The 24122-nt window shown below is 40.9% G+C and overlaps 1 protein-coding gene across 1 annotated transcript; it reads left to right on the forward strand.

Moving 5' to 3' along the window:
- Window positions 1-995: 995 nt before the first annotated feature.
- pax3a (paired box 3a) lies at window positions 996-24122 on the forward strand. Its single transcript, XM_007567977.2, has 9 exons — window positions 996-2148; window positions 2650-2885; window positions 3462-3591; window positions 3702-3845; window positions 13894-14093; window positions 15917-16082; window positions 16190-16410; window positions 21738-22001; window positions 22937-24122. The coding sequence occupies exons 1-9, from the start codon at window positions 2064-2066 to the stop codon at window positions 22952-22954; spliced, it is 1464 nt and encodes a 487-aa protein (XP_007568039.1). The 5' UTR covers window positions 996-2063; the 3' UTR covers window positions 22955-24122.

Below are 24122 nucleotides of genomic sequence, written 5' to 3' on the forward strand. Positions count from 1 at the left end.
CCTTGATGTTTGTTGGCCTGTTCGAAAGGAAAAATTCTGATTGTAGCAAGCGTGTTACATATTGAGTATTGTAAAGTATATAAGTTTTGTTTGTTTATTCTGGACACAAAATGATCAAGCCATTCATGGGACGCAGAGCAAGGGAATGCAAAAAAAAAAACGGGACAGAGTTTTTCCTTGAGGGACAAAAGAACGAGAAAAAAAAGAAGAAGAAGCGTCGGTCTATTAAACACGCCTAATTATTGCAATTATCACATCTCTACGAGCTTCAGAAAAGTCAAGTGATCCCTCATGTGGTCCAGTGTGTCAGCAGTTGCGACATTTTGCACGGATGTGTTCCACGGCCGTGTGGGCCAACCGCGGCTTTGCTGCAGCGCCCTTTGTTAAATCAGCGCTACCGCTGCGAGAGACCACGCGGAGCTTTTCTGACGTGGGCTGAGGTGGAACTCGTGGAGGAGAGCGGATCCTCTTCTCCACGCTTAAACTCAGCGGTGTCCGCACCTTGTAGTTCTGCAATCACCTCCATTGTGGACGCTTTAGTTTGCGCTCATCAGGTGGTTCCCTTCGGACAACGAATACAGATGATTGTCTGATTGTCGTTGTTGGACTTTTCAGTGTTGTTATGAACATGCTCATGTTGTAGGTGTTTGATAGAAACTCACTGCGAACAGTGGTTTATTAAGTAGTCTATCTATCTATCTATCTATCTATCTATCTATCTATCTATCTATCTATCTATCTATCTATCTATCTATCTATCTATCTATCTATCTTTTGATGGATTGATGCATAATGATGTGTTTTGTTCAGAACTTTTTCAGTTCTTCCGTTCTAAAAAAAAAAATCTGTCATATTTCTTGACTTAAATTACGCAGATATCGCAGCATACCGTATATTACAATGTGTAATGTCTTGTTTTGTGTATTCATGTATTTCTCACAAAAATGTGTAAATAAACAAATAAATACATAAATTAATAAATTAATTAATTTACAAAGTTTTTAACATTTTGGCGTAAACATCCTACAAGTTAGACTAATGGTTGTTTTATGTCTAGTATTTTGAAAGATTGTCATTTTAATGTCTTTTTCATGTATTTGGAAAATGAAACGCATAACATTTAGACGTAAGTGCAGTTCTATTAATAATCAGGATATATGAGATGTTTTTGAAAACTGTGTCGTTGTTTAAAACTCAAAAATTTCGTGTTGCACGTTTTGTGTCAGCATGCTGGTAAAACAGTTGCGAAATCTATATACATTTTAAAATGAGTAAAGTAGATGTACTTTTTCTCCCCCTCTAAGGCACTTGTGGGATTATAGTTTTCTTGTTCCTTAACAAGCATACGACTAATGTTTACTGCAGGATTGCTAACCGGTTAACATGTGTAGAAAGACACTAATGTGCATATGTTAGCATATCAGAGTTCAGAACTAGTGATGTTTCTGCTTTGGAATGGAGTGTCCCATTTGTCAGCTGAATGTTTCACTCACCACCTGAGTTAAGTGTCAAGGCATGGGGTTGGAGGCATGGGGCATACTCCACCTTAATATACACATGCTTGCTTTATTGAAAACATTTACTGTATGTGAAAACTTTAAAGCAAAGACTCCCACAAGTTGACCTCATGAGGTCAAATCAACCACAACTTCAGCCTCTTTCTGTCCAATCACAGAGCTCCTCCTACTTCCTAATGTCCGGGTCCCGAACCAATCATTGCGCCCAGCTGGGAGTCAGAGGGTATAGTGTCCACAGATAAAAATCTTTGACCATCATCCATCCTCTCAGAGCATCTTTCTTATCCTCCGAGGAACCCGTCCGAAAACCCGGAGTGTCGATTCCAAACTCTCCCCGTTGGGATAACATTAGGCAACATCTTTGAGTCCCCGGGTTCACTTTTCTTCCCCAACTGTGGCAACCTGTTACTCAGGAATCCAGACGACGGCAAAGGGTAAATGAAACAAAACTGACAAAAGGTAATTACTGGATTTAAGAAAGAAAAAGAAAAAGAAAGAAAGGCGCATCGCAGACAGCTTATCCAGGTGACAGAGATCGGAGGGAATATGACGGCGCTGGCAGGAGGTTTACCGAGAATGATGAGACCGACTCCTCACCAGAACTACCCGCGTGGAGGATACTCGTTGGAAGGTAAGAATCCACCACCAGTTGCGGGTGGACATGACAAAAAAAAGAAAGAAAGAAAAAAGCAGAAACGTAGGCAAACTTTGTTAAACTCGATTTTGTTGAAATATTTACTCTTGAAAAATTACTATGTTGGATAAAAAAAAGAAGAATTTTGTAAACCAAAAAATAAAAAAATGAACAGCGGCACATTTTCGAGAAAAAGTAAAGATTTCAAAATTTAACCGACATTTATTACGCAATTTACAACTAATTTAATTTCAAGTATGTCTGTTTTCAAAATTATGTGAAGCAAGTAGACTTTCCTTAGTAAGACAGAAATTAAGTTTTGACATCTTCTAAGTAGATGTCAAGTTTTTTTTTTTTACATTTTAAGTATGCAGTCTTGCAAGTTTTAAAATATTAACATAGATAATTCTGAAATGACCTCCTGCAATGTTGGATTATAAATTATGTGTTATTTGGAAACAGACAGTACCCGGCTGAATAAAAGCGCTCCCTGTCCAGTTTCCACTCCGTTAGGACAGGGTCGCGTCAACCAGCTCGGAGGAGTCTTCATAAACGGCAGACCACTCCCCAACCACATCCGCCACAAAATCGTAGAGATGGCCCACCACGGAGTCCGGCCGTGCGTCATCTCCCGGCAGCTGAGGGTGTCCCACGGTTGCGTCTCCAAAATTCTCTGCCGGTACCAGGAGACGGGCTCGATCAGGCCGGGAGCAATCGGAGGCAGCAAACCAAAGGTATGGCGCATATGATCGTACAGCTGTAACGTGTTCATTATAAGGATTTAGTTTCCATACTCCTCAACTTTCTGAGATGTTCAGAAACTACCAGCAGGAGTTAAGCGCAGTCGCTGCAGCTTTTCCATGAAGGTCAAAAAAGAAGTTTAGCAATTCGTTTTTATTCATGTCCTCTTTTTAATATTTTTTCCCCCTCCAAACATGCGTTGTAAAAAAACTGATTGATCTTTGGTGTTGTCAAAATACGTAACAACAAAGTCTGTTTAAAACTTTTGATTTGTTCTCTCTCAAAGTAAAAGTAAAATATAGATCTACCGAGAGGTCAAGCTAAAAAAAAGTTTATATTTATATCTGCTTTATGTTATTTGCTTAGAACACGACAAGGTAAACGTGATCATCTGCTGTCCTTTTTATATTTTTAACAACCACAAACATATTCATGGGGCGTCAAGTTCTGTGGATATTTATACACTGTTGCTGTAAATTTCTTGCATTTTGTGACTTTTGTGTTTTCTGCCAAGCCGTAGCACTTTATTTATTTAACTAACATGACTTGTCCTGGTTGTCTCTACGAAGCAAAGTGCCTCCCCAGAAGTGGACAAGAAGATCGAGGAGTACAAGAGAGAGAATCCCGGCATGTTCAGCTGGGAAATCAGGGACAAACTACTGAAAGACGGAATCTGCGACAGGAACAATGTTCCCTCAGGTATAGACCTAATATTTTATTAACCACAAAATACATTTAAGAAAAAAAAAAAAAAGCTGACATTTTGTTTGAATTTATTGAGCAGTATTGGTTTGGTCTCTGTTTCTCAGTGAGCGCCATCAGCCGCGTCATGCGCTCTAAGTTTGGCGGAGTTGGTGAGGACGAGGAGGAGGACGATGAGATGGTGAAGAGGACGCTGGAGGAGAGCGAGCCCCGGACTAAACACAGCATCGATGGCATCCTGGGAGACAGATGTGAGTCCGACTTTTTACACTGTAATCATCCAAACCACTGAAAGCAAAACAGAAGACTGTGGAAATCAGGTTTCAATAATAATAATAATAATAATAATAATAATAATAATAATAATAATAATAATTTTCTTCCTGTTTATAGCTTTTTAGACTATTTAAAAGTGTAACGTTTAAAGTTTGAAGCAGTTTACGCATACACTGGCCTCAAAAAGAAGAAGAAAAAAACTTTTCAGACGAGCTTTAAAAAAAAAAAAAAAAAAAAATCAAACATTTGTTTAGCTTCCAAGCCTGAGAAAGTTTTTTTTTCACTTAATCGGACACTTAAGGATGAACTTCACTGAACAAAGCGCGGAGAGTCCATTGAGTCTCACACCTCAGTTTGACGCGCACAAAAGCCAAACTCCAGCAAGCCGTACAAAAAAAAAAAAAAAAAAAAAAAAAAAAAAAGTTTTTTTTTTTTTTTTTTTTTTTTTTTAAATAATGAGGAGAGAAAAGAAAGAGGGTGAAAAAAGAGATACACTGACAAAAAGGGGGTGAGAGGAGACATTATGAACTCGCAATGAGCGATGAATTATTCAGGGAGCCAGTGCGCCATGATTGCATAAAGAAATGCCACTTTTGAGCCTCCTGTCACTGTTAACAGTTTGCTTTTTTTTTTTTAAAAAAACAGGCCTTTAGACAAACACCTGTTGATTTATAACCTGTTGGTTTTTTTTTTTTTTTTTTTAAAGCCAGGCCTTTAGACAAACACCTGTTGATTTATAACCTGTTGGAGACTCAGCAGGTTTGTTAAGAAGGAAACCCGGACATAAAACATCCAATATAGTTAATAATTAATTAACTTTCGCTTGAGACGATGTTACTTTGCACACATTTCCACTTTAAAGACATTGCTGAAGATTTGTTTAAAGCAATCAAAGAAAACTTAGTTTGACCATAATTATGCAGGTGGAACATGCAGAGTATAGACCACAACCATATTGACTGACTTAGTCGTTTTTACGTAGCTTTGTATTTTTTATTTTTTTATTTTTCTTCAACAAGCGAGCACAGGGAAACTGTTCTCGTCACTAGATTAAATCCAAACCCTTTTATTTCTCTGCACTTTCATCTCAGACTGAAGTCCGCCCCTTTTTCCTTTTGGCCCTGGGCGCCCACATTTAGTACGGGGGACACTTCCCACCCCTTCTATAGCCCGTAGCCGTGGCGGGACAAACCCCACTGACTTGGTTAAAAACTCGAGTTGATTATTCTGAATGAAAATAGAGTAATCAAAGTTAGAATGTCTAAATTTTAGTCTATGAGCATTGAGCTTTACATGTCAGTAAAAAAAAAAAAAAACTTAGTTGTGTACTTTTTTTGTGTGTATTTAATCTGTTTTTTTTTTTAAAGAAAAAACTAAAATTACTCAGCATCATCCTAAATGCAAGCACTTTCTCTAATCCAGATCAGCCCTATTTTATTGTTGTGTCTCTTTGTGGAAAGCAGTAGTTGTTTTTTCTCTTTTATAGCACTTCATTAGAATGTGAAAGGGGTGATTGGGGACCGAGAGAGGGTCTTCTGGCCAAATATTGATTAAGTAGGTGTTTGCAGAGGCCATTGTTGTGGTGGGGAGAGGCCTGTTGCTCTCTGCCCCTTTTCTCCTCTACTACTATTGTTGGCCTTCCATTAAGTGCTAAGATCAAAGCTGACTCATTTAGATTTATTTGTCTGGGAAAAGGAGAGCTGAGGTTTGTGGGACAAAGACACTGTGGCATCAGAAAGTTTAGCAAATTGCAGGAGCATTGTTGTTGCAGTAACGCGAACAATTATTTTTTTTTTTTAACGTTTGCACAATAAATTAACAAATATTCCTTCTCAGAATTTAAGGACTTATTTTCTGTTTATACGCTTCATGAGGAATTTATTCATTTTCGTTTTATTCTCTAATTATGAATCAGTGTCAGAATCGCTGTTCCTCCTGCTAGTGTTCTTGATTTAATTGATGGCATCCTCTATTTATTAGTGTTAGCACATTAGCCTTTAGCCTCATTTAACTAATTAAAGTAACCAAAGTCATGAAAGGCAGCCACTCTTGCAGGATCTTTTATGACAGGACGGACGGGAGGGAGGGAGGGCGAAAGACAGAAAGAAGGAGGGAGGAGGGGCGGGGGGGGGAAAGAAAGCTCAGAAATACAAACAGTCAAAGGGATAACTTTTCTTTAAAAGGGAGTCCTGCAGAGCCAGAGTGAATGAGCCCAGTTCTTTCAAATGTGCCATGGTGAACGCAGTCAACATGTAATAATTGGTCTCATTGAGGTGCATTCCAACAATCTGCTGCCATTCTCCTGCCTCCATTGTGCCGGGGCAGGCAAGTAGCCAGAGGGACAGGAGGAATCAAGTCCTGACAAAACATGAAAGATTTAGCTGCTTTTGTCACAGGAGCTGAGTGGGACTTTGTTTGTGTAAATAAACTGGGTCTATATAGGCTCCCTGGGATCTTGGCATGGGTTTAGGATGAGGGATATTATTTGAAAGTGAGAAGGACCGGAGAGTTAATATCCGCGCCGCAGCGTATGTCTAGTTTTGGAGCTCTTGTGTGTGTACGTTTTCGGTTCAAAAACCAGGAGAGAAGAAATATGAAAACAAAAGATGTCCACTTCTATACCACCTTCAAAGGTTTGTGGCTTAAACACTGTAAAAAAAAAAAAAGAAAAAAAGAAAACAAACCCAGATGAAACGCCTTCAAATAACACAAAGTTGTTTTTAAAGTATAGTGTGGTAATATCCTTTAGCTGTAATCATCGAGGTATATGTGGAATTTTCTTTTTCTTTTTTTTTTTTTTTTTTTTTAGTTTATGTGAGTGAAGGCCCAAAACGCAGCCAGAGGAATGTCTGCTGCAGCCACATCTCCTTTTTCCTCTGAGGGCTGGATAGTGCAGAAATTTATATGAGGGCTTTATTGTCCTTTTTCCTGTATTAATAGTGTTTATATTGCTTGTTGATTGTGCTGGACTGCTGGGGAAAAACAAACTGTAGTTCAGAAATCCAGACAGATGCACAACAACAGAGAAAATTCAGCTCACTTGCATTATCGATTTGTAAGACCACTTGTTTCTGCAATTATAGCCGATTATGACATGTTTTACGGTATTTTTCTGCCATCTAGATATTTGTTTTGGCAAATCTTCTTTGCAAAATACCCCGAATATATGGTGAAAAAAAACATTCTTTAAAGTTCTGGCTGCAAATTTGGTGTTGTTGTCATGCTTGAAAGCAAACATCTTTTCCGGTCTTGAGTCTTTATCGCCCTATTGAAGATTTTTCTGAAGGACTTTTGTGTGTTTAGCTTCATCAGTCTTCTTATCATCTCTGAACAGCTTCTCTGCCCCGTTGATGAAGAGCAATCCACAGCATAATGCTGCCACTACCATGTGTGTCACCATGGGGGATGGTATATTTTATTTGTCATGTCATGTCACACTGGATTTTTCAAAGTAAAGAAGCTGAATACAAACGCATTCTCCACTTTTTGTATTTTTCTTTGGTGAAAACTGAAAAACCATAACTTTTTTCCACTTCACAATTATATGCCACATTATATTTAAGGTTATGTGAGGTTACAAAACATGAAAGGGAACAAATACTAAAAGCACGGACGGCAACGAGACGGCCTTCCTAAATATAAGCAGTCAGAACTTTCTTCTTCTGCGTTGGCATGATTCTCAAGACTCTCTTTCTTCAGAAAGAAAGAAAAAATCCACACTGGCTGATCTGCAACTGAATACAGACTCTATGCTTCATTAAAGCCTCTTTCTCTGTTAGCACCCACATTGTGATCCCCCCCAATATTAATTCAAAGGACAATTAATGAATGCGGGCCAACTTTGAAGTAATGGGCTGGGGTCCTGCCCCAAGCCGGCCCCTTGGCGCTGATGTACTCCTCGCATTCTCCCCAACTAACCCCAGAGACACTGCGAAGTGACTGAAAGGAGAAGTAGCAAGCAATGGAAGGTCAAGAAGAGGAGCCCCAACAGAAAAAAGAGCTCTCTATTTCCTCCAAGTATTAGCCAAGCAAAACTCTGTGATGGGGAGGATAAAGGGGTGTGAGGAAGAAAAGGGTCGGGGGCATGGGGACTTTGCAAAGAGGGGCACAATGGGATGGTTAATTGAGTAAAGCCAGACAGTGTTGTCAATCACTTAACTTTGTTCAGGCTCAGGTTTTGTGGAGCTCTTTCGTCTTGGACATCGCACATTATGGACGTGCCAGCAGAACCCTGTTTCTGATTGATTGATGGCATTTTTCCCTACGTTTGGTGTGATGCAGCTCTGCGTTTGCACCACTCGAGAATAATTAAAAAAAAAAAAAGAACAAGAAAATAAACAGATGCTCTTGAGTTTATGGTGTTTAAAGTGAAAGTATGTTTTTTTTTCTTCTCTGAATGCTCTTGAAGTTAGTCTGAAGAGCCAGCGCAAGGCTGCTTTTGCTGCAGTGCTGTGTAGTTGTGTGAAAAGGTCAGGGGCCAACTTAGGGTCAGTTGACTGTTACAACTATCAGGCCCCAGGAACTGGAGGTTAGGATAACGTTTAGAAAAGATCTGAGCTCAAAATCTTGTGTAAGGATTTCAAAGCGATGGCTCTTGCGCTGCCCCTTTGAGTACCTTAAAACACCTGGATTTTTTATTTTTCTTTTAAACAAAAATGTATTTTCTTGAAACAAGCTGCTTTGGTTTGGTTGTTGTCTTTGCTAGTTAGTCTCCGTCGAGCTGGAACGTGCAGTGGACGGGCCTTTTTAGCTCGCGGCCCAGTGTGGGCTTCGCAAGTCGCTTTGTCTCCACACGGAGGGTGGAAATGCCACCGTGAAACTGTCACCTAACTGCACCGCGGTGGAACGGAATAATAACCGTCACACACTGGGCGCAAATAATAGCCACTCAGTGCCATTCGCGGCTTCTTGTCACTGCCGTGGTGTTCGACAGAGATACATCCTTCAGCTTCATATCGCCAGCTCCTTCTTTGTCCGTTAAGTGCCAACCTCCTGTGCTCTTTCGCTTAATTTTGTTTTGTGTCCATCACATCATCATCTCACTCTCCTTTTATTTCTATAACCCCCCCCCCCCCCCACCTGCCCCCCTTTCCCAGGCAGCTGCAGGTTCCTAGGGGCTCTTTAGCAAGTCAAGTGAGCAGCCCACTCGCTCCCATTTTTTCTCTTAAACTGTTAACCCCAGCTGAGTCCATAAGCTGTCAGTTTACCATTCTTTCCCCCTCCTCACCCCCCACACCTCACCCAGTGCATCTGCTCGCTTTGGCTCCGCGCGGCACGCAGCTATTTTATTCAGTGGCCCACTCGCACCACACTCCCTGCCCTGAAAGGGCCAGATCTACTTCCCTGGGCAAATAGCGAGTTCATTTGTCTCTTATGCCCTTTGTTTTGCGTCGCGAACACATGTCACCAGCTCAATTACCTTCTCTATTAAAAGCCCCAGGAGGATGGGCCAGCCAGCCCCTACTAAGACAAGGCCATAAACTGCCCCATATGGTTTGGTTTCTCTCTCCATACGTGATTCTTCGTTTCTTATGCTTTGTCACACTTTCCATTTCTTTTATTTACATTTTTGAACCACGGATGGGAATTTCTCTGCACACATGAGCGAAGATGTTGCTGTGCGTAGCTTTGCATGCCTACTTATATTAATGTCTCCTAAGGCGTAGGAGAGGGTGGGAGACGGGTGGATGTCCGCCAAGATGAGCCTGAGCAGTAAACAAGGTCAGCCTTTATCCTGATGGCAGGAATCCTCTCTGGGTTTTTTTTTTTTTTTTCAAGGCGGGAGGTTGGGGGGGGGATTTTTTTATTTGCATCTTAGAAGCACTCCTCCTACCGGTGAAGCTAATAAAACTGGAAGTTCACCAGATTCACATCATTTTTGTCTGTTTTTGGAACATTTTTTTTTTTACAGTAAAGAAACCTTTACAATTTTATTCACAGTGAAAGGAGCGTTTTGTAGTCACTTGTTAAACTCAGTTCTACTTCCTAAATATGTTTCTTTTTTGCTGGTTAATTAACATAACTTAATGTTTATGTCTTATTAAATTTCTGAGCAGGCCTACACATGGAGGAACTGACCTTTTTTTAATAAGTTGTCATAGTCAAACTTTGTCTTTCTTGCTTTATTTATTTCAAGAAAAAGATACACATTCAACTAATCACAAATTTCAACCAGTCACTCAAACTATATTTGCAGTACTTTTCATGCAGACAGGTGTAACCCACTAGAAATGGTCAAACTAAATAAACAAACAAAATCTAAAAAAAAAACTGAACACATTTAAGAGCAATTACGAAAGATGGTATATTGAGGAAACATTATCATGCAGTGAAGAAACATAATGAAAAATTCTGAACTATCAAATGTAAGTGAATGAACAAAACAATCAGAAAAAGTATAAATAATTTTAAATGCAATATAATCAAAAGAGATTGGACAAAGTGTAAAATTAGAAAAAACCCATGTAAAATAATGAAATATCAATATATTCTAAATGACTAAATTTCAACTATAAATTCATCTAAGCAAGTTGATTTTTAGTTTGCTGTTGAAATAACCAACACTCTCCACTGCTGTTGGATTTTCAGTAAAGTTTTCCTACATGTAAGTGTCACACACGGAAAAGAGCCCCTCACTGACACTAACAGAGGACCTTTTCCATAACACCCAAACAGGAGGGCACGAGTGATAAAACTATTTCCCCCTGACATGAAGAGGTCGCTGCCACAACTTGAAGTTGCTCTGCAACTTTCCGCCTTTGACAGTCTGTCCAAAAACCCTCAGCTTTGCACTGACCGAGCAAGCTGACAAAAGCTATGCGCCATCAATGAATTAATACCTAAAATATGGTCAAAAATGTATCGACTGGTCTCGGGTAATAAGGCGATATAAAATAAACAACTCTGTGTTATCTGGGTTGCGATGGAAGTGAATGTTACTTCTTTTACATTAATAAGTGGCAACATGTAAAGATAAAAATAGTGCAGCTTAAAATTGGGCCTTGCGTTAATCCAGAGTTTAAGTTGCAACATTCCGACAAATAACGTCCTAAACGAGGTTTGAGCTAAACCATGTATGGAGATTAATTACCAACCAATTAAAGGGAAATAGTGCTGTTCTTTGGGTTACTGTATTCCAAGTATTAGCTGCTGTGCCGGAGAAAGCCAACTGTCCAAAGGCACTTATGCTGTGTGGGATCTTACACATTTCCTCTGGTGCAGACAGGGACAGGCCCCTTGTTGCTTTATCTGTTGCACAGAACTTGATTGAGGAATTCGAGTAACAACGCTGATACTTTCCCGTTATATGGCCAGTATTATCTCCTGTCATTGTTGTGTGGAATGTGTGGGAACAAGTCTGCTCCAGCATCAGCTTGGCTTAAATCATTCCCAGGCAGACTTAGAACAGTGTTTGACAGTGTCTCAGATGCGGATGTATAGCAGTGGGTGAATCCAGGAAGAGACGAGTGATGTGAATGGCTGAGGTGAAAAAAGACAGGTCCTATTTTCTTTTTTTTTTCTTTTTTTAACAATCACTGCCTCCCCCCACCCCTCATTCGCTGTGCACCCTCCTCCCTCAACCCCAGCATCTTCTTCAGGTGCTTTCAGCTTTCCTTCTCCTCTCCATGTCAACCCCTTTGACTTCCCATCCCCCAGCTTTGTGCCCCTCGGGCCGTGGAAGAAGGGAATATAGGGGTGCTCCCCTGCTGTGCCCCTCCACAGCCCCAATGGCCCTTCTCTGGACCCTTTTGTGCCCCCTTTTTTCTCCTCCTACTCCTCATTCCCCTACTCCAGCCCCCAACTTACCCTTCTTCCCACCTCCCCCCTGGTCCCCTGCTGTGCAGGTGACAGGCCCCTGAATAAGGGCCCGGGCGTCCCTGATGGCTCCTACAGATGGAGCGTGGTAATCGGTCCAATAGAGCCCTGCCACAGGCTTTTCCCCACTGGGATACAATGGCCTGGCCACATCACTCCCCAAAAATAAAGGAGAAAAGTGGGTGAAGAAGAAGACAGAAAAAGACAAAAGAGCAAGCAGAGGATGACAAAAGGATCGCTGTCATTTGCCATTACGGAATAGTCAAAGACAAATAAAAACAGGAAGGGAAAAAGAGGAAATGGTAAAAGGTAAAAAGGGCTGTGGGGGTAACCCTATGGTAAGCAGAGAGAGCAAATGGATAACTGTTGCCTTCAAAGTTTTCTAAGCTTTCCTTCACTAAACAGCAAGGAAGTATATTTTATAAATGATAAAATTGGCTAAATAAAGCAGCTTGCTTGAATTTGCATGTGTTAGCCTGGCACCTCAATCTGGTTTAGATCTAATAATGAGCTTGTCTCAGAGTCAGGATCATTTCTTTCTTTTTTTCTTTTTTTTTTTTTTTTTTGCCAGCAGGCCTTTGACTAACAGCATTCCCAGAGGCCAAATCTGTGTGTAATGCCTGGTCAGACACACACTGGCAACCGGTGCAAAGACTTCCTGCCTTCCTTGCAGAGGCTCCAGAGCCAAGGGGAGATCACTGTCCCCCTCTCCCAGCCCCCCTTCAATGTCTGACTTGGCACTTTTTTAATTAAAGCCTAAGATGAATAAGAAAGAGTCTGAGACAGACCAGTATTTCTCTTGCACTCACCTGTCTTTTTGCTTTTGAGCATTTTATTTCGTCACAGTTTATTGCGTCAAAAATGTGGCGGGATCCCTCATGATGATTTTCTCACTGGCATTGATTTAGGAGTGGATTTTAACTCAGGATCCACCGAGTGACAACTAGCAATCCAGAGTCAGCAGATTCATGTTTTTGATGGAGAAAATGAAGGATAAGATTGCTGGTGATCATGATCATTTTTAGGGCTTTGTAGTTTGTTTTTTTTTTAATAAATGTGAAAATCCACACAAATTCAGAAACATCAATTTCTGATATCGTTTCCAAAGTTCAATAATGCTCCTCCTCTTCTGCACCTCCCATGTTAGCTCAGTCAGTTTCTCTTGACCTGAGCGAGCAGATTAGGAAGCACCTGCAACGGGCTGCCTTTCCTGTGCTGCTGAATATCAGCCTAACACACAGCATGGCTAAGACTAGAAGAGACACAGTGTCCCAGGCGATTGATGCCCCGGAGGGATCTTGTCCTCTTTAATCCATGTTCAAGCAGGCTTTTGCTTTTGATCCCCCGGGGAACCACTGAGGAGTTTAAGAAATCAGGAGGACACAACCTAGAGTGGCTCTGTGCGACGTGCTGTGGAGCAGCTGGTATGCTGCGTGAAACTATTAAATTTACATCAGTAGAAGTAGTCACGGTCCAACTCAAAACCGAAAATCTGTGAAACATCAGCTCTGAAGGATGAATTGTTTTATATAAAGTGAGCAATCTGCAATTGAAAGAAAGAAATTTTGTATATTCCCTAAGTTAAGATTTTTTAACCAGTTTACGAGATTTGAATTTATTTCATTTAATATATGAATACATCATTCATTTACATCACAATAGGAAATGCTCCCAAATATGTTATTTAAGCAAATCAAACACACACAAAAATGTTAAAATTTAAGCAACACTACTTCTGTAAATTAATTTAACAGGGGAAAAAATGAATATTTTGCAAGTGTGAAATAGTATTTTCAACTGTCAATAAGGAAAATAAATATGTTTTTAAACTCGGAGAAAAACTAACTAGATTTGTTGATGCTATGCTATATCAGTCTTAAATTTGTCATTGATTTTAAGATCTCTAAAACAAACTCTTGCTGTTGAATAAAAAGAAAGTTTAGAATTCATAAAGTTAGTCTTATAACTCTGTGTTGCTAAATCAGCAACATATGGTTATATATTGCAAACTGACAGATAATCGTCATTAGACAATTTATATTTTGCGTTGAGCAGTTCAGGATCACAAAAAACTTTAATGGCCAGGATGCCAGCAGCATGGTTATAGGTGTTTTATTAAACTGCAACGGCTTAGCCTGTGTGTGTGTGTGTGTGTGTTGATATTATAAATTAATTGAAAACGTCTTTTTTTTTTTCTTTCTATCCCAGCGAGCCACTCGGACGAGGCTTCAGACGTGGACTCCGAGCCGGGCCTGCCGTTGAAGAGGAAGCAGCGCCGCAGTCGGACGACCTTCACAGCAGAGCAGCTGGAGGAACTGGAGAGGGCCTTTGAACGTACGCACTACCCAGACATCTACACGCGAGAGGAGCTGGCTCAGAGGGCCAAACTGACAGAAGCTCGAGTTCAGGTTAGAAACACGAGCATGCATGCAAGTCTAAATCTTGACAGCGCGGCAATCTGTCACTCCCTCTGAGACATGCGGGTGTTAAGTTGTTTTGGGATGTTGCTACGCATTCTTTACAACCATTAGCCATGTGGTCCATCCCCAAAACAACCCCTGGACCACCCCAGCGCCTCCCCCTGCCGCTCCACACGGAGACACCCACAGCCGCCTTTATACACAAAGACATCTTTCTATTTTTGTCAACATTTTGCCAAAAGGGGGCTATGTAAAAAAAAAATAAAAAAATTCTGCAAATAGATTCTCGATTTAGATAGCCTCTCAATATAGCTTTTAATAGCCATGACAGCCCTCTGGCAATGTATGAACTCTGTGACGTTAAGTAGCTCACAAAGATGTGGTTTCACTGCGCTCTACAGATGTGAAGATCGCTATCAGCGTAGGTCCCTGCAAAGGGACAGAGAGTCCTTGCACAGATACATTTTCAGTGAATGAAGTAAAGTTACAGTTCTAACTGTTCCAACTGAAAAAAAAAAGTGATTTTTTTAAAATAAAAGACTAAAATACATATGTAATATTTTTTTACTAATAAAAATTGGTAAAGTGTGGCATGTATGTTTATTCAACCTTTTGCGTGAATACTTTTGCTTGGTTCTACCGTATTTGAGCATCTAGAGACATAATTTTGCTGTTCTTCTTTGCAAAGTAACTAAAGCTCAGAAAGTATCTATGCAACAGCAGATTTTAAGTTTCTCATCTAATTTAGTACTGAACGTTGACTGGCCAATTGTTTCATGCTTTGATCTTAATCGTTCTGTTGTCGCTCTGGCTGTATATTCGGATTTGTTGTCTCCTGGACGATGAGCCTCCACTGCAGCCTCAAGCTTTTTGCAGCCTCTAACCGGTTTATATTATTTTTATGCATGTAATTTCATGCATGATCCAATAAACCTTCACCAGCTTCCCTGTTTCTACTTAAGGAAAGTCTCCCCACAGCCTGATGCTCCCACCAACATGTTTCATAGTGGGGATAGTGTGCGAAGTGATAGTTTTGGGCTAAAATGTTTAACTTTTGCACCATCTGACTAGAGCACCTTCTTCCACATGGGTGTTGTGTCCCATATATGCATTATGGCAAAGCAGACCGATTCACAGAAGACTTTTTTCTTGGCCCTCTTCCACAAAGGCCAGATTTGTAGACTGCATGACAAATATAGTTCCCCTGTCAACAGATCCTTTCATCTGACAAATGGAGCTCTCACAGAGTTACTGTGGGGGTCTTGGTTGCTTCTCTGATTAAGGATTTCCTTACCCGTCACTATAATTTTAGATGGTTGGTTAAACAATGCGTCATGTCAGGATCAGTGCTTAGAATATTATTTTATTACCTAACCCTGGTTTAAACTTCTCCACAATTTAATTCCTGACCCATCTGCTGCGTTCCTGTTGTTTGTTCAATAATGTCCTCTAACAAACCACTAAGTTCTTTACAGATCAGCTCAATTTTTATTCAATTATAATAATTAGATGCCTTCTAAAGGCCGTTGGTTGCTCTCGGTTTGTTCTGATCAACAGGGGGCTGAACACAAACGTCTGTGAAACCACATATCCTTTTTCCTTTTCCTTTCCAACTCGGCGCTATTTGCTTTGTCTGTTGTATAAAATGCAAATCAATTACAACAAAGTAACTGACTGTTGCAAGACTGGAAGTTCATGGAGAATATTTTTTAAAGGCACTAAACTTAAAAGAAAAAAAATCTACTTACCATGTTGGTGACGATTTTCTAAACAAAAAATTTCTTTCATGTTCAATTGTATTTTCCTGTCAGGTGTGGTTCAGCAACAGAAGAGCTCGATGGAGGAAACAAGCAGGAGCCAATCAGCTAATGGCTTTTAATCACCTCATACCAGGTGGTTTCCCTCCGTCAGCCATGCCAGGCCTGCAGCCTTATCAGCTGTCAGACAGCCCTTACCCTCCAACCTCTATAGCCCAAGGTGGGCCTAGTCAAACACACACTCGTCTTAATGCTTAAACTGTGTTGCAAGTCTGCGAATAAATAAAACGCCAGCAGCACAATGACTTCCTGTTTCATTCTCATCAGCCTCTGAACAACCAAGTACAGTCCATCGACCTCAGCCTCTGCCGCCCACCTCAGTGCACCAGAGCGCGCTCAGCTCATCCGCAGCCTCCCAAGATGGCGGCTCAGGATACTGCCTTTCCTCTGGAAGACACAACTTCTCAGGGTACTCGGACAGCTTTGTGCCCCCGACGGGACACGGCAACGCTGTCAATCCCAGCATCAGCAACGCCATCTCTCCACAGGTCAGTGATGTCAAATGTAATTCAGTTAAAAATAATAATAATAATTTTAATAATTTGCGGCGTGTCTGATGGTTTGTTTGCCTCATGGCAGCATTTAAATGCCTTGTACCTGTAGAGACTTTGAATCGTAGATCCTGACCAAAGGGTTGGGACACTACAATATCCTTCTTAACTCCTCTCACGATCCTTTAAAGGGGCCTCTGGTCTGCCATGTTCCAGCTGGAGTCTCATGCTGAGCTGGAGTCTGTGAACATGCCGCAACTCTGTCAAGTCTTAAGCCCCTTCTGGATCATTCTTTAGTTACAAGAGCTATGGCGATCTTTATGGCTTGCAATAAAGGGAAAATCCAACATAGAGTGGGAGGTTGACGCTGACTGTGGAATCAAGAGGTGGTTAGCACCTGTGACCATTATCAACAGTAATGGATAATGCAAGATTACGTAACAACCATGCAAAGCAAAAGTTTTAGAGGATACAGTGATCACTCTCTATAACTTGGTTCACCTTTCGCGGTCTCGCTGCTTTGCGATTTTTTTGTGTGTGCAGTTTTTTTTTATTTTTTTTTTTTAACAGTGCATTGTGTTCTGCGTCCTGATTGGCTAAACAGTCTCTGCGGTTCTCCTCTACTTGTGTGCCAATAAAGTTCCGGTATTTAAATATAAGTAATACAGCTTGGCCATTCAGGAGATGAAAAGTGAAACTTTGAATGCCTGCTGGAAAAAAAACTGGCTGGAATCAGCGCAAAACCCGACCGGAAGCTCGCTTGACGAGATCCATCGCTCTGCCGTAGATACAGCTGTGAGTCTCGCAGGGCAGGTTGGAAGAGACGCTGTAATGACATGACTCCGGATCAAATGAAGGCCCTGATTGATGATCACGCACATCCGCTGACCTGAACACAGGTTTTGTTCTTTGGTTTCAATGTAGAGTATTTAATTATGCTGTGTAATAATTGTAAAAACTAAAGGAAATGCAAAAAACGCGAAAAACGAGGGATCACTGTACACTGAACCTGGTGCACGTTGTTCATGATGGTGCACAACAATGTTTCCTGTATTTAAAGCCTTAAATTAATTTTTACCATTCGCATGAGGACTTTGACACAGACCTCAACTTGAATATGCATGTCACTCAGGTCCGTTTGGTTCCGAAATCCTAGCTGCATGTTTTGAAAACGCACAATCTCAGCAGACCTAGTTGTGTGACGTGAAAGGATAACGGGATGTGGGGATTTGTGGCTTTCTGTTTATAGCAGAGCTCTTACCTGGAAGATGTAATAGTCGATAGATCCTCCTCTAATACAAGTGTGCTCGCAAACTTATATTTCTGTGGAGCAAGCTCTCCACAATCTGGCAGTTCTCACACGTCGCCACATATTTAGCACGTCAGTAAACGGAAGGCTTCATGAGGTGTACCATATGGTAAAAATAATAAAGCGCACAAACACATACTTCTCTGCGTGACCTATGCAGGAGGTGTCACTGTCACGACAATGATGGATCCTTGTCAGGGTGAGGAACTCTGTGGCTGTTCAAAATTTTTTTATTTTTTTGTTTATCTCGACAAATAGTTTGATGAATTTAAAATGTGGCAAACGTCCATCACCAGAGAGGCGGGAAGGCAGCAGACACGGGGAAGGATGCATGGATGTCAGACGATGACACAAATCAAAACTGAAAAGACAATTATGGTTGATTACACAGTCATCAGTGTCTATCAGTGGCACCCTGTGAGTCCAAGAGATGGACTAACAGGCGGAAAACGAGCTTTTAGCTGGCACAAAGGGTGGCCAGCCCTTGTGCTTTGCATGTTGGGTACTAATTCCCATGAGAGAGGATCTCCATTTCCTGTTATGCACTGATAAAAAAAATATGAAAAAAAAAGGGAGGCAGGTTTGTTGCTTTTTGTTATTGATGCCTCTGAAAGCCTCTTTTGAAGCTGAACGTATAATTAACTGCTTTCGTGTGTAAGTTCCAGTTATATTTCTTTTTCCCTTTACTGTCTAACCGCATAAACTGGTAAAATATTACCTGTTTTTAATGAAAACTGAGGGTTAAAATGACACAAAGCAAAACGCAGGTGCAAATTCGTGTAACCTGGCAGTCTTAATGAACTCTTAAACTGCGCCTCAGATAATGATTTTGTCGAAGCAGAGCTGGTCTGCAAGGTGGATGCTTTCTCCTGTCAGTGGTTGTGCTGGTAGGTGTTCGAATACTTGCAGGGTCAAAGAGTGAGATCAGCTCCAACAAAAAGGCCAAAGGTGCTCAGTCTCTGCGCATGGTTTCAGCATTAACCTTTCCAGGCAGCTTGCATAGAATGGAAATCTCATCTGTCAAATTGCACCACTCTCCTTTAAGGTTTCTCTCAGTCTGGGAATGCAATCACGTAGCGTTCCAGTGTCCTAATTGATTGGAATGAAGTAATCTAGCAACTCGTAACAAAGTGTGTAATTTATGCAAATGAATCACTTTGTTGGCTAATTTGTTTTAATTCGTGTATTCATTGCAGCTGTTTGAATGTATATTGCAAATCAGTTTTCTCTATTTGGTATGATGATTTAATTAATTTTCAGATTTTAACTTAATAAGAGAGAGGAAATGAGAAATACGTTCGTTGACATTGATAGCAAAGGACCTCTTTGCACTTGGAGAAAAGTTTACAACTTCGTTTTTTTCTGAGATCGCCTCAGCTTTACGGATTTATACGCCCAATCCTTGCAGAAATTACATCTCTTGTGTTATCTGGACTCCAGATTTGTCTCTAAAAGCCGCCTATTATTCTGTATACATGAGAGGATTCCGCTAACTCCAGATATGGTCACAGCACCGCGCAGTCCTGCTTTAGAGACGGTTTGCTTTAGATCGGAGATATTCTCATCTGAGCAGTTAGCTCTGCACACTGAGCAAACAGACAGAGTGAAGGCTTTCTCCATCTCTGGCGTCGCAGCTCTGATCTGGTGCATACCTTAGCAATCCTTTCTCACCAAGGAAGCAAACAGTCAGGATTTGCACCCCCTGGGACCTAATCCCCGGAACAACCTGGAAACAGACAGACCATCGGGGAAATGCTGCTGTTTCAGTTGCTCAAACTCTGGACACATGCATGCACACAACAGGATACAATTAGTACCTTAAACCATCTTAGACATCAACTGACATTACGCAGTCCAAAAACAAAAGTATTAAAGTTTGGAAAATGAGTTTGAAACCTTGTTATTGATTGATTATTAATCTGCAGGCCCAAAAAAAATGTATAATATTTCTGTCATATTAGATAAATTGTGTTCTATGTTTTATTTTTTACTTGTGAAGTACATATATTAAAGCCGAACAAGTTAACCTTTGTCTGTGGACATGTACATTTTCTGATCAACTGGAAGTGAGTTGGGGAAGCTCGTGTTTTCTCTTCATTCGTTATCATCTGTCCAGCAAAGGCCACTTGGATTTTAGTTTTGGCTTTTGCTGCGTTTTCTCCAAGATGGACTTTTTCACAACTTTGCTTCTCACGCAAACCCTTATGCAGCTGTTCACGATGGATCACTGATACCCCAGCAGACCTGACATCAGAACAAAAAAAAAAAAAGAAAAAGAAAAAAACCCCGACATCCCCCACAGGCATGTGCACATACACAGGCTCGCTGTTTAGGCATGACCCCACATATAGGTAGCTTCGACATAAAAACATACCTTACTTCTGCTTCTCATGTAACCTTTGGTCTCCTTTATGAGGACAAGGTCATTTTGAAGACAGAGGCAAAAAAAGTAATGCGATAAAAGCATTTTTTTTATGTTTGCGCACAAAGGAGATTTGCTTCCTGTAAGTTCAGGTTGAAAGATATCAACTCATGCAGTTTATTAAATTCTTATGGCGGCTTTGGGAGAAATTTAGAGTGGATCTTTTTTATTTTCTTTAAATTTTATGATATACGGCGACATATGTATTCGCTCCCATTTTATAAAGTCACAACAACAAATTTTAGTGCATTTTATTGAGGAAAATGACAAATGGTTTAAAGATATATCAGAAAAAAACAAAACAAAACAAAAAAACAATCGCAACATGTCAGGCATTTCTATTCAACCCCACAGAGTCAATATAATTTAATTATTTTCAAAGTAGCTGAAGCTCATTCAGAGTGAACAGCACTTCTCAAGTCTTGCCACAGATTCTCAGTTAGATTTAGGTTTGGACTAACTAGCCTATTTTAATATTTTAGATGCTTTAATCTAACTCTTTCCATTATAGCTCAGGTTGTAAATTTAATGCCATTGTGCTGCTGGAAGGTGAACCTTTACCCCAAGTCTCAGGTTCTCTGGAGCTGCTAAAGTCCAGCTTTATCAGATCAGTTGAAAGAAAGTATTCCCACCGCATGATGCTGCCACCACCATGTGTAACTGTTGATGTATTCAGGTTGGTGTGCAAACTTACAAACTTCAGCATTTTTTTTTAGCTAAAAGTTTAATTTTAGTGACATCTAACTTGAACAGATATTAATGATGTGTAGCAATGTTTAAGCTTGACTTTTTATGGCTTTATGGGTTTATTTAAATGACGTGGTCCTCTTTGCTACTTTTCATGAAAGGAAGAATTACAGAGTGCATAACAAATAGTTGCCCTGGGAGCTCTGCAGTCTCTTAACTAGTACTCGAAAGCTGTCAGTTTAGGCGGATGGCTATGTTTGACTAGTTTTGCAGTTGCGTGACACTTTTTTCTTTTGTCACAAATTGGTGTTCAGTACTTGTGATGTTTTATAAACTAACTTCCGAACAATCTAACACCTGACCTCTCTGCTTGGTTTCTTGGTCTTCGTGGCACACAACATTTCTGAGTGCTTCGTAGAAAACCTGGACTTGTACTGGAAACAAATGATTTGTGCTGATGTGTCACATAAAATACAGTGAGGTTTGGGGTTGTAATGTGACATAATGTTGAAAAGTTCAATGGGTTTGAATAGTTTTTTTGCAAGGCACTGTATGCAACTGTTCTTTTGTGTACTTCATGACGGAACATCAGTGAGGAAAAAAAGGTGCAACTGGTGTTAGTTTTAGTCAAGTCAATCAAGTTTATACACATTTCAGCAACGAGGCAGTTCAAAGTGCTTTACATCATAAAAAGGAAAGAATACAGAGAACATGTCTGAACAGAGCTGCTAATGCTAACAGTGAAGAAAAAACACCAAGATAGGAAAGTTTTCAAGAGTGGAAACTGAACATAAATTGTCAGCATTGTTTATACGTAATGGTGAACACTAGAAAACCTCAGCCATGTGGCTTTCAGTTAAATCGACATGCGTTCTAACGATTCGATCTCTCTGTGTCTCCTTGCAGGTGATGGGCTTGCTGAACCCGAGTGGAGTGCCGCATCAGTCCCAGAGTGACTTTGCCCTCTCCCCTCTCACAGGAGGCCTCGAGCCTAACGGGGCCATGGCTGCTAGCTGCCACGGCTCTCAGCGCTTGGAGGCCCTTCCGAGCCTGAGCAGCATGCCCACCCTGCCAAGTACCCAGTCTTACTGCCCACCTTCTTACACCTCCCCGGCCTACGCCGTCGACCACCACCCCAGCTACCAGTACGGACAGTACGGACAGAGCAAGGTAGTGGTGCACCTTTGTTTTTATTGAAGAAACAATTTCATTCACGCTGGTTGTTATTGCGAGGACACATCGTTCTGCAATGCCATCTGTTGGCTGTTGATTTAGCCAGGATTTTCGGACTCGCAGTTAATTGCAAAGACCCCCTCTGATTAGGGAGCGTCTCAAATCTCCATGTGCTGCACTGGAATTACATTGGGGTTTGGGGGATCGCTAGTGGCCGGGTTACTTCAGTTTATATTATCATCATTACGGTGGCCCAGTCGCTGTCTCGGTACACTCGTTTTTACTAACTGTTCTTTCGTGACCCTGTGTGATGAGCTTGCCCATCAAATCCACAGAGCAGCTCACCTAGCCATGTAATGACCTCTGTGTAACAAGGATAGCTGCCCAAATAAAAAAAGCCACATTCCCAAAGTATGTTTGACAGGAGGGAGGGGTGGATTGTGTGTGTTAGAGGCCTGATGTGAGGTACACCACCACATGTTGACCGGCCCGTCAGTGCCAACATCTTGATGTCATTAATTTAGTCAGGGACCTGGGAGAAAACCACATGTTTTGGGCAGGGTGGGGGGCATACAGGGGTTGTTCTCGTGAAGTGTGTACACGTCTGTACGTGAGCACAGGTATGTGTGTATGAAGGCACGGTGAGAGGGCTCTTTAGCAGGGGGGCGATTACAGCCCCTGGCAGCTGAGGATTAGAACCATGTGTCCCTACGGAGGTCAGATTTGGAATTGTTATTGATCAGTAAAAGCAGTGCCAGAGATCCAGGCTGAAATTTGGTCAACCTCTCTATCTTCTGGATTGATTTCTGGTCTTTTTTACCAGAGAAAAAGTTTCATTCTCACCTGCTGTAAAATACATTTAAACTTTTTGATTACATGGGAAATGTATTGGTGAAAAGCTTTTTTCTTCTGTTTCTGTCTGTTCTTAATAGGTGCCTTTCATTATATGAAGCCCCGACACGGCCTATGCAGGAAGCTCACATGGATACGCTGGCATTCCTACCCGGAGAGAGCCGCCACCCCCTGTCTTTGCCAACTTCTCCAGCTCTAGGGACAGCGAGACCAGCAGCGTGGGAGGTTATAGGGTTTATTTGGTTTGACTTCAGCAAGAAGCAGAGACACTTTGGATGGTTGTGCAGCAGCGATGGAAACGAACAAGTTTCACTGTAATGATTAAAGACTGTGGGCAACCTCACGCCCACCATGCCAAGCTGAAAGGACCAAGAAAATTGTTTTTTTCTATTTTTTTCTGAAAAAAATAGGGAAGTGGGGCTTTGTGTATGAACTGAATGTTCAGGACTTTGTATTTGGATCCTACGGCAAGGCGGAGGTGTAATGTGGACTTTTCCAGCCCCAGGTGCCTCTGTGGTTTTTTTTGTGCTCGAAGGTTAGACAGGTTGGTGATAGTGTGCTCAGCTGTAATACTTCTCTCAGAATGTCTTCATGACAAAGTCTTACTGTATATTGACGAGACTCATGCATATGTAGTTCGACATGAACACGCGGCTGCGCTTGGAAATCCAGCAAGAACGCACGAACTGAAGCCAAGTGGTGTTGGTGCAACCCAAAGAAAGTGCAATACATTCATACCTCATGTGCTGTAAATGAACACAGATCGAGGATCTCCAGTTATATCCTCGATTAGCTATCTCTCTTTTTTTTTTTTGGTGGTATAAAATTTTGGGTGAGTGCATTTATCAAGTCAGGGGAACTTATCAATATATGGATAGAAGTCAATGTAGTCATACAGTCTTTTGCCAAAAAGTATATTAAGAGACTCTACCAGTGAGTACAACTTTCATCTTGACTGTTGATTTTTGTTGTCGCTTTGCATGTTATAGTTGTTTTCAGGATCTTGTCGATTTGTAGGTGCCCTCCTTATTTATTATTGTTTTTTTGTTTTGTTTTTACAGTAATTCTCCTACAACTGCTCCACTGTGCTTAAGTCTTACATACAGTTCATTATTCCCTTTCTTTTGTATGATTTTTTTTTTTTAATTTACAATTGTGTGATTTATTTTTTGTTGTTGTTGTTGTTGTAAGAAGTTTTGTGTAAAGCATAGCACTATTTCTATTTATAATAAACAACGTGCAAAATACAGAAGTTTTACATTTGGA

This window comes from Poecilia formosa, unplaced genomic scaffold (assembly GCF_000485575.1).
Source record: "Poecilia formosa unplaced genomic scaffold, Poecilia_formosa-5.1.2 Scaffold215, whole genome shotgun sequence".
Lineage (NCBI taxonomy): Eukaryota > Metazoa > Chordata > Actinopteri > Cyprinodontiformes > Poeciliidae > Poecilia > Poecilia formosa.

Excerpts from the sequence above, each read along its gene's own strand:
- pax3a (XM_007567977.2), top strand. The coding sequence starts at position 2,064 with ATGACGGCGCTGGCAGGAGGTTTACCGAGAATGATGAGACCGACTCCT. Across the intron at positions 2,886-3,461 it reads TCGGAGGCAGCAAACCAAAG|CAAAGTGCCTCCCCAGAAGT; the intron begins GTATGGCGCATA and ends GTCTCTACGAAG. Across the intron at positions 16,411-21,737 it reads GCAACGCCATCTCTCCACAG|GTGATGGGCTTGCTGAACCC; the intron begins GTCAGTGATGTC and ends GTCTCCTTGCAG.